Source organism: Sardina pilchardus, chromosome 11, assembly GCF_963854185.1.
Source record: "Sardina pilchardus chromosome 11, fSarPil1.1, whole genome shotgun sequence".
NCBI classification, from domain to species: domain Eukaryota; kingdom Metazoa; phylum Chordata; class Actinopteri; order Clupeiformes; family Clupeidae; genus Sardina; species Sardina pilchardus.
Window position 1 is genome coordinate 21546146 of NC_085004.1, and position 10354 is coordinate 21556499.

General features: G+C 44.9%; 1 protein-coding gene across 1 annotated transcript in view; it reads left to right on the forward strand.

The window, feature by feature from the left end:
- LOC134095238 (zinc finger protein 609-like) overlaps positions 1–10186 on the forward strand; it is an 80441-nt gene extending 70255 nt beyond the window's left edge. The window contains exons 5-9 of the mRNA XM_062548677.1: positions 1594–3973; positions 4093–4444; positions 4567–4959; positions 5095–5173; positions 6444–10186. Coding sequence (XP_062404661.1) covers positions 1594–3973; positions 4093–4444; positions 4567–4959; positions 5095–5168 — 3199 coding nt within the window. The 3' untranslated portion in view covers positions 5169–5173; positions 6444–10186. The remainder of the gene's footprint in view (positions 1–1593; positions 3974–4092; positions 4445–4566; positions 4960–5094; positions 5174–6443) is intronic.
- The last annotated feature ends 168 nt before the right edge of the window (positions 10187–10354 follow it).

Below are 10354 nucleotides of genomic sequence, written 5' to 3' on the forward strand. Positions count from 1 at the left end.
GAACTTCACAGATTAATATTCTAGTCTATTGTTGGCGAGTTACTGTGTTTGCCTTTATGGTTTCTCTCACTGATGATGCTGTTAATTGCTCTAAAAAACTACATTTCTGTGAAATGTTTTAGCTTAGTTGTTAGTGTTGTTAGTTTCAGATGTGAAATTGTGTGGTATATCTTTATGAGGTCAGGGCTATTGCTTATTAGATTCTTTCCTGGCTATTAGACCTATGCTACAGTGTATTCATATTTGTATTTCATATGTGTATTCACACATAATTATTCAACAGACATCGTTATATTTTGTTCTCTGCGGGTTGTTAGATTAGTTATGTTCATTCTCATACCACTTAAAGCACAAAATGGTGGCCGGCTACTTCTCCCCAGCCATTTGTTCATAAGTGCATTTACCATTTTCCAGCCACTATTGTCTGGATTATATTACATAACAGTCAAGATGTTTGTCATGCATTCTTTGAGCAATCTAAAATGGATTATGTTGTATCTGATCGGTGTAATAGTATTTTACTGTTCATTTTCCCCTCCCTCTTTAACGTCAGTGTATAAAAAGACCTCCATTCTATGTCATGTCTGGATAGTTCAGAAAGGTAAAAGGAATATGTAAGATGAATAAGTTTGGAGAGGGGATTTTGGAATGAGTTTTCTGCTTAAGGCATACTTACATTACACAGCTGCCATCTCTTCCAAAGTTGACGTTTGCTCAGAGCTTAACTGATATGTCAGGTGCCGACTCTTAGTAATTTGTTCTCTCTGCTTCCTCTTGCCTTAAAATGATTTTTATGAGTGTGCCAGTTTTATTGCGTATCTCAGCAACAATTTCATCTTTGCACTTGCTTCTCACCAGAGATTTGTGAAAGTGAAACACCCCTTGGATCTAATGTGTCATGACAGACTAGCATAGTGCATTTTAGACATTTGGGATCTCTAAAAAACAAATGGCTACAATATGAGAACGGGATATCTTTGGAATGACATAGAACACGGAGAGGAGCCAATGCACATAAATCATCTAGGAGAAGACGTACTGAAGTGCAGCTTTGCATTTAAGTTTGATATAAATAGAGTTGTGGACATAGAGATGTGTTCCTGCCAGATTTTTGATTACCAGCCCTGGAGAGACTCCGGGGCAGATGGACTAACACGTTAGCGCCCATTATAGATGCAGTTCCGCTGCAATCTGTGCCTAAAAAGGTGGCATGGTTTGTATGAACAGACTGCACAGGGATAACACCACATTCTGGCGGCTGCAGGAGTGCAGAATGACAAGTTGGGAGACGAGGAGTGACATATTCTGTTTCATGTATGAATGTTGTATGCATGCATACATATATCTGCCCTTCAGTATGATACTGAATTATTTTGAGAATAGGGCTAATTTGTTTTCCTGATGCTCCAGATGTGTTTTCCATCAATATTACTACCATTATTACAATATTACCGTCACTGTTATAGTTATTGGCAATGACGGTCTTAATACATTGAATTGCTGTAGTACACACTAATGTTTTTTATTTTTGAAAATGTTAGACATGGTTAACACAATTACCTGTTTCAAAGCTTACTATTTGTGTTTTGTCAGGTTTTGTGAGTCTCCAACTAGTGACTTGGAGATGAGGAATGGTAGAGGCCGTGGTAAGAGGATGAGGCCCAACACCAACACGCCTGTCAATGAGAACAGCAACTCCTCGGACAACAAGGGCAGCAACAACAGCAAGACCCGCGCAGGCTCCAATAGCAAGGGTCGCCGTGGCAGCCAGAACTCTTCGGAGCGCCGCACCCCGCCCAACAGCAACACCGAGGACGTGAAGGCGAGCCCTTCCTCGGCAGGCAAGCGTAAGAGTAAGCCAGCCTCTGACATGGAGCCAAACTCGAGCTCCGAGGACACCAAGGGTAACAAACGCATGCGCACAAACTCCAGTAGTGGAGGGGGACCTCTCGCTATGCCTATCCCCAACATCAAGACTGAGGCCCTCCCCCCACCACTAGACCGCAACTGTTCTTCTCCGGTGCTCATTGACTGCCCACACCCCAACTGCAACAAGAAGTACAAGCACATTAATGGCTTGAAGTATCATCAGGCTCGTGCTCACAATGATGACGACATCAAACTGGACATGGATGGGGACAGTGAGTATGGGGAAGACTCAACTCTGCATCCTGAATCAGGGGGTTGCAATGGAGCCTCCATTTCGCAGAAGGGCTCCCTTTCCCCTGCGCGATCTGTGACGCCCAAAGGGAGGGGATTTGATGCTCATAGCCCGTCTCCTTCCCCGGGCAAGTTTGGCTCTAAGCAGCCAAGCAAAAAGAGGAATGGGGACGTGGACCCAGAGGCTTGTGGCACACCCATGGACGGTTGCGAAGATGGCCCTTGTCTGACTGACGAGGCTAGCAACGATGGGGTGGAGGACAAGAAAAGCCTAGACAAGGACAAGTCTAAAAAGTCTAGCAGTAGTGCCAAGTCTGACAAGCTACAGCAGAAGAACATTAAGTCTTCTCGGCCCATGCCTCAAACCATACCACCTCAGCAGCTGTACTCCCTGCAAGCCTCACCTTTCCCAGGTGGAAGTCCGAGCAACCCTGGCCAAGGAATGAGCTCAACGATACAGGGTATCCCCAAGAGCCCTCAGCTGAAGGCTATACAGCCCAAGCCCTCAGCCATGGGAGATCCCTCTTCTATGAGCCCCGCAATGAGCGGCTCCAAGGATAAAAAGAAGAAGGACAAGAAAAAGAAGGATCCTGGGAAGGAGGCAGACAGTCCCAAGCCGTCTGGTAAAGGAGGAAGGCCCGATGGGGGAAAGAGTCCGTACTCTGAATCTTCAGACCCTGGAGGCAAGAGCGACAGCCTCCTGAATGGCTCAGACCCACACCAGAGTCGCCTGGCCAGCATCAAGGCTGAGGCAGATAAGATCTACAGCTTCTCGGACAATGCTCCCAGTCCATCCATTGGGGTGGCCAGTCGGATTGACAGTGGTGGGGTAGGGCAGCCACTCAATCCCTTGCATGTGGTCACTCAGAATGGGGCTGACAATTCTTCAGTGAAGACTAACAGCCCAGCTTACTCTGACATCTCAGATGCTGGAGAGGATGGGGAAGGCAAGGTTGAGGGAATGAAAAGCAAGACTGAAGACCAAACTGTGAGGGAGGGAGCCAAGAAGGCCCTTTTCGCTGGCCAGCCTCCTAACAAGGAGTCTCCATACTATGCCAGCTATGATAACTACTATTCTCCCAATTACACCAATCCCAGCCCAGGTGCTGCTAACATGGGTGGCCCAATGGTAGAAGGCCCAAATGTGAAGATAAAGAAAGAGGAGGACTCCGAGCACCAGAGCGAGGAGAAGGGGAAACTCGAGCTGCATGATGAGCGCAAGGCTGAGCTCGGCGCCCCAGGCCAGCAGCAGTCACAGCACCCTCAGCAGCAGCAGCAGCAGCCCTCGGTCATTCAGCAACGCTCCAACATGTACATGCAGCCGCTCTACTACAACCAGTACTACATGCCACCTTATGGATATCCGGATCAGGTTTACCATAACCACCTGATGAACACCAACGCGGCCTACCGACAACAGTATGAGGAGAGACAAAGACAGGTGGCTGAGCAGCACCGAGCTACGGAGAAGAAGTCGTCGGAGACGCCCTCGAAGGAGAGAGAAGGTCCACTGGTGAAGGAGGAGTGGAAGCAGAAGGCCTCGGGGCCCCCTGCTCTTTCAAAAGCCCCGAGCTTGTCTGATTTGGGTAAATCCCAACCCATGGGCGGCAAGTCGAAAGATTCCGCTTCCTCTATGGAGGGCAACAAGTCTGTCATCATCCCCAAGGGTGAGGAGTCTAAAATGGCTTCCCAGCAAGCTGAGGGCCTGAAGATGAAGCTCAGTGAGGGAGGGCACCATGGCAAAGAGGAGCCCAAGACGAGCATGGAGTCGGGCAGGCAAACAGGCATGGAGCAGGCTATGTGGTACAGACAGGTAAGGAGAAACCTTTTAAATGTTTAAATGTTTCTGTGTACCTGCATGCATGAATCACAAACTATGTATTTGTTGTGTCGTGTGTCTTACGCTGTGGCTTCCCTCCCCCCCCCCCCCAGGATGCTTATGGCTACCCCAACAAGTTCCCTGATGCACAGAAGCAGCAGCAGATGGAGGAGGAACGTGAACGAGATCGTAAGGGCAAGGACGAGAGGCCCAGGCCTAAGGAAATGTCGAGCAAAGAAGAGAGCAAAGACTGCTCGGACTCCCGAACATCAGTGGGCTCATCTGAGGATCACAGAGGGCCTCAGAAAGACCCTCGACCGAACACACACATGCAGTTCCCCACGACCTTGGCTCAACACCAGCCATATGTGCCCTACATGCATGGCTACCCCTACAGTCAGGGTTACGACCCCAATCACCCTGGATACAGAGGCATGTCTTCGGTCATGATGCAAAACTACCCAGGTAAAATATGGCTGAACAGCCATGTCAGAGCGCTGTGTTATACCTAGTTATAGCATGCCCTCACTGATCTAATGTCATGTGACAGACCTCATAATCACAGTAATTTTCAATCATTTCCTCAGGCTCCTATCTGTCAGCGGGGTATTCCTTCTCCCCATATGGTGGGAAGGTGGGTAGCGGCGAGGAAGGAGAGAAATCCCGCGCCAGTCCGACTGTGAGCAGCAAGGTGGCGTCGGAGTCCAAAGCCCTGGACATTCTCCACCAACACGCAAGCCAATACAAGAGCAAGTCTCCCACTGTCGGGGACAAGCCGCAGTCACACGAACGAGAGCGCGGCGCTAGCGAGCGAGATCGAGAGCGGGACCGTGACCGCGACCGAGAGAGGGAACGAGACCGGGAGAGAGAGAGGGACATGGACCGACCGCGCTCTTCCCCCTCGCAGCGCGTCATGCCCTCTCATCACCACCTCGGATACCCCTTGCTCTCCGGGCAGTACGACATCCCCTACGCCACAGGTCAGTGAAACTGATGTCATGGTTGCTGCACAGAGTAACTGAAAGCTAAGCTGAATAGAGAAGCAGTGAACCTGCACCAGCAGAATGCCCAAGCCGTGTGCTACAAGAGCACTGACATACTTTATGCCCCCACAGGTCTGTCGTCATCTGCCATCGTTGCCAGCCAGCAAACCTCAGCTCCCTCACTGTATCCGCCTGCACGGAGGTGAGAATGGTAAGGCAAGCACAAAAAAACACAAGTGATTACGAGAACAATGACTTTGGATAAGGACAGATTTTTGCTCTAACTGAAAGCTAAGGCTATCTGCACACAGGATGCATTAGCATTGACTCCTTCCATTATTCCACAGGGTGTTCCTTAATTGAGTTTTCCATTAAGTAGCATTTTAGTGCCTCTCCACATAATCATCCTGAATGATTTACTTTAATTTAGCTTTTTTTCATGCATGACCACTGCTGTCTCGAGTTGAAGCGAGGTCTTTTCAGGACAGACACATAGCCGTAGTCTCTGTACTAAAAGACTGAGTTTGCCTGCAGCACTCAGAGAAATGTCAGCTCACACTGACCTCTGCTGGAAAGATCTGGCTGAGAGAACACTTGGTGCACTCTACGTCTGAGTGAAGCAACTTTTTTGCTTTTTGGCTGCATGTCGGGCAGACTGTGAACGTATGGTTGTAGCTCGTGTAATGAATTTTGCGTTGACGGGGCTTGTTGATATCTGGTTTATGTAGATACTTATGTAGTCAGCGGGGTAGGTCATTATATAATATATTTTATAAATGCAATCCTGTTGTTCCGACTCAGATCTAGTGCATAACGTTTAAATGCTTTATCACATTCAACAGTGTGATTAACTTGTTTACAAGTTAATCATTCTGCTTAAAAATGTTTTCATTTTGCTGTTTTAACCATGCTGTTCAGTTATTCAAATAAGAAAACCTGCAATTTTCAACATAACTTGCAGTCCAACTTAAAGAATATTCTAAATCTGTTTGGTGATTAGGACTGTTTTACGAAAGATTTTAAGTCCTGCTTGCTTTCAAAGGTCGTGAACCATACAGCCATCCCATTATAGCACATTGTCAACATCAACAATACCAGAATAAAAATGGGAGCATTGATGGGATTAGTACCGTAATTTCCCGACTATTAGCCGCGGCTTATACACTGATTTTGCCAAATTTCTTCAGCTATGAGGTTAATACAGGGGGGCAGTTAATATGGTGTTGATATGGTTTTGTTTCTTTTAACTTGCATAAAACACTGTCCTCCAGCTTATACACAATGCGTCTTATATGCGGGAAATTACTGTAGGCTGTGATAGAGATTATGTGCCACCCTTACACTGATTAATATGACAGGGGAATCTTGTGTGCATTTAGTTTAGCATATTATTAACTGATAGCAGTGTTAATGGAATAAAAGGTGTATCTATTAACAGTTGTAAGTGAGTAAGTTTTTTTGTCTTTTTCTCCCCTCTCTAGGGAGACCTGACATCACCACCTCACTCTCTCAAATGTCCATGTGACTGGCTCACATGGGGACATATGGAGTCATTTAGACATCAGTTGAATGGTGTTTCTATATTTTTATTTTTTTCTCCTCTTTTCCTCCTGCCGGAATGTGTGGCAGACTTGATGTTTCCGAGCATCTATAACCTCTGATCCCAACGCGGACCGCAAGACCAGTTTCAAAGCCATCTTTCTCCGCTGACAAAAGCAGCCTGCCACTGAACTATATTCTGCACTGTCGAAAAGCCATGCAAGATATAAAGAGACCATCCCATTGCCTGTATGGCCTTTGATTCATGGAATACCTTTCTCGCGTGTGGATTACGGACCAGAGAAGGGGAATCTGGTTCGCAGTGGTTGAAAAAATAAATAAAAGCCTGACGGAAGAAAAAAAAACACAAAACGGAAAAAAAAGAAACAGTTTATCATGTTGAAATGATTGAAGTTGTTGCCCTTGCTTTTCAATGTGTGCATCCTCACAAATACAAACAAGAAATGTGTATGGTAAAGTGAAACTTGTTTATTTTCGGAGTTGCTGCTCTTTGGAGACTCAGCAGGGACACTGGAGTTGACTCTGGCAGCGTCCGGCATGTGGTCTCAAAACATTATATGTACACACACACATGTACATACATACATACACACATGCATACATGCGCACACACACATGCTTGCACGCACACACACTGTCCTCATCACTACATCCTTAAAAACTTTTTTTTGTTTGTCTTCCTTTTTTTCCCCAAAAAATATGCCATTAGCCACTTGAGCTCAAAAGACTATCTCCATGTCCATGATGTTATGTTGATACATTTTTTTTTTTAGTGATTCAGTTCATTGGTGCATGACTAATGGCACTTCGTAGACTTTGTTTTATGTTTGTTTTTTTGTTTTGATTTGTTTTTCTCTTTCTCTCATTTCCCTCCTGTTTTGAAGAATGGCTGGTAGCTCATCTGAAACTGATGATGAAACCAGGTTAGTTGCCTCAACAGACTAAGGGCCCTGTTCAACCTGCGTCAGATGAGCTTACCCTTGTTGCTGTTCGAATCGGGCTGTCGTAGCAGATTCTGAGCCTCTGCCAACCAGTCTTGAAGATCGGCCTTGACTTGGAGGGCTGTCTCGATTCACGGTTCTGTCGGCTCACAGCTACACTAGTCCTTCATTTGTCACTGGGGTTGGATAAGCAGTGAACCCACAAGGAGGTCGCCCTTGGAGGAAGCAAAGTGATTTTTCTCTCCTCTCGGATTGGAAATGAATCTCACGACTCGGGAGTCACTGTTCATTAAACTCTTGGCCTTCCTCTGTCACCCCCCTCAGCACGTGCCTCTCTTCCAGGTCAACAGAAAACATCCCCGCAACTGACGATTACTCTTGTCACACCAACACTCTGCCTCTAACGGCGTTGACGTTAGGGTAACCGCGAGTGGGTGACTGGCCATGTAAAAGTCAGGCTTGTGTGTGTGGTGTGAATGCAGTAGGACCCACTGAACTGTCTCTTTTAAGACAATAAGACAAAAAGAAAAACCACTGCAGACTTGTCTGGCTGACTACAAAGAGAGTGAAGGGAGCAGATGGAGCCATCTCTGGTCCAGAAGTAACTCCCCAAACGTTGACTGTTTAAGTGGGTGCAGAGCAGAGGTGCCCACAGTGGAGAGGAGGGGAAAAACATCAGGAAAAAAGCCGTTAGAACTTTGGAGATTTTAGCTTGTACTCTATTTGTTCAAGGAGACCTTGTGTGTAAGTGCTGTGAATACTAGTAACACAAAGTGTTTTTTTCTTCTGTAAACAACCACTCAAAACTCTGTTCATATTTACAGTTTTCCTCTTTCTCCCAGGAGCAAGATTCCCATGTTTTCAGTTTTCTCCAGTAGGGTGTTGATTAGCATGAAATCCCATATATACAGTATCCTCTCAGGCAAAGCACACTGATCCATAGCTTCAACATTTTTTCTTTCTTTCTCTCTTTCCTCCTTTCACCGACAGTAAAGATATCTGTATATAATGAACAGAGGTATAATTTTAACAACGCATTTTGGATTGTCATCACCATTCAGTCGATCTGTCATTAGCCCCCTTTTCCACCCACACTTCCCTCCCATGTCGATTACACAAATACTGTAGCAGCTCGTTCATTTTTCTCTTCTATTCATTTTCTATATACTTATATATTTTTAAAAGCCTCCACCCAGCTCACTTCGGGCTCACTATGACCACGGTGTAATACCCCCCATGTTGAGGAAGGGGTTGTTTTTATCAGAACCAATTTGCAGGACCTGCGTAGCGTACAGCCAGACAAATATGTGTGTGAAGCTATAAGCAACTTTTAATCCCTTGTATAACTGTCAACATTTCAAGGCTTTTGCAGTTTTACAGCCCCCCCCCCCCCCCCTAAAAACAAAAGCAAAACGATTAACCCAATTTGATCCTGTTTTTTTGTGTTTGTTTATTTTTGTTTGTTGTCACCTTGCTATAGGAGACCCAGTGGAAAGGGGGTAAAGACTTGCCTTTACGCATGGCTGTACAGGTTCTATGAAATTGTTGTGCGTCCAGTGAGTTACTTTGGACCTCAGACTGCTGCGCTGTTGCCCAGAGCTCCCACTGTTGTTGACCATCAAGGCAAAAATAGAAACTAGAGCTGACTGACATTATTCTTGCCATCTGATGTTTGTTGAATAGTTTTTTGCAGTATTATAGCTTTTGTGGTAAAGTTTGATTATTTGGCCTTAAAGAAGTTACCCCCCACGAGGCCAGATTATGGTGTTGTCATGTTTAAGGGAGTGAATTTGATGTTCATTTTTCCACTTTCTGAAAACTGAAATTCGTGGAATGCAGATGTGGCTGGTTTTTATAAAGGCAAGGAGGTTATGACACTAAATGAACAGTCCATTGCCATTAATAGGCTGCTGTAGAGTACAGTCCCTGAGTTGAGTAATACTTGAGACTGTTCCTATGTATGTTTTCACATCTAATTTGTTCTGGATATATCAAGAGCTGTAATGTCATTCTGTGTGTTACATGTTCCTAAGAAGTGGCTTTAGTAGTAGTTGATATTGACAGGCATGATAAAGCATTACTTTTTTTTAAGGATGAACAGAAATCAAACGTTATCTGGTTTTAAAGTGAATCGCCACCAATCTGTTAATCACAAAGACCCTTGAAGTTGCAGAGGAAAATACATTAAGCGCTTTAATGATGAATAATTTATTTTGTTTTGATTTGGTTGTCCATCATCTGAGGAAGAGGTGTGTTCATTTTTTTCCTTCTATTTTTTAATTTACTGTTATGCCATGGCTTCCATATTTCCTTGCAAGCAAACATTGATAGACGTCCAATGTTTACCTATTTGGGTGGAGTCATGCACTATTTTATCATGGTGTTTTGCTTTTCAGCATTGATTCTAACCCCCACACCTTCCCCCCCAACCCTCATGGTAAACTCACGATCCCTCTGTCACTCAAAACTAGAGGGTCTGTCACTAAGTATCAGTCATCGGTACTTAAAAAGGATGTTTACAACTTTTTTTTTATTGCTTCATTTTGAAATTCATTCCCCCTGATGTATCACCTTTCTTTAATTTTCACCACAGCTGACCTTTCCCTACTGGAGTTGTCCTCTGATGTAAAGTGTACATTACCATGTTTCTTTTTTTATACAATACTGTAACTTGCCTTTGTACATTTGGGCAAAAAAAATAAATAAATCTTTTTATGAGACAATCATATCTGTTCTTTTTTTTTTAGTTTCTCTTGACAGGCAGTGAATATTGTTAAACATGAGTGTCATATCTGAGAGGATAGGCTAATACCTGTTCTTTCTTGAAGTAAGACCGCTGAGGTGAATGGCCATCACCACTGGAGGTCAGTAGTGCCCATTGAATGGGTGGC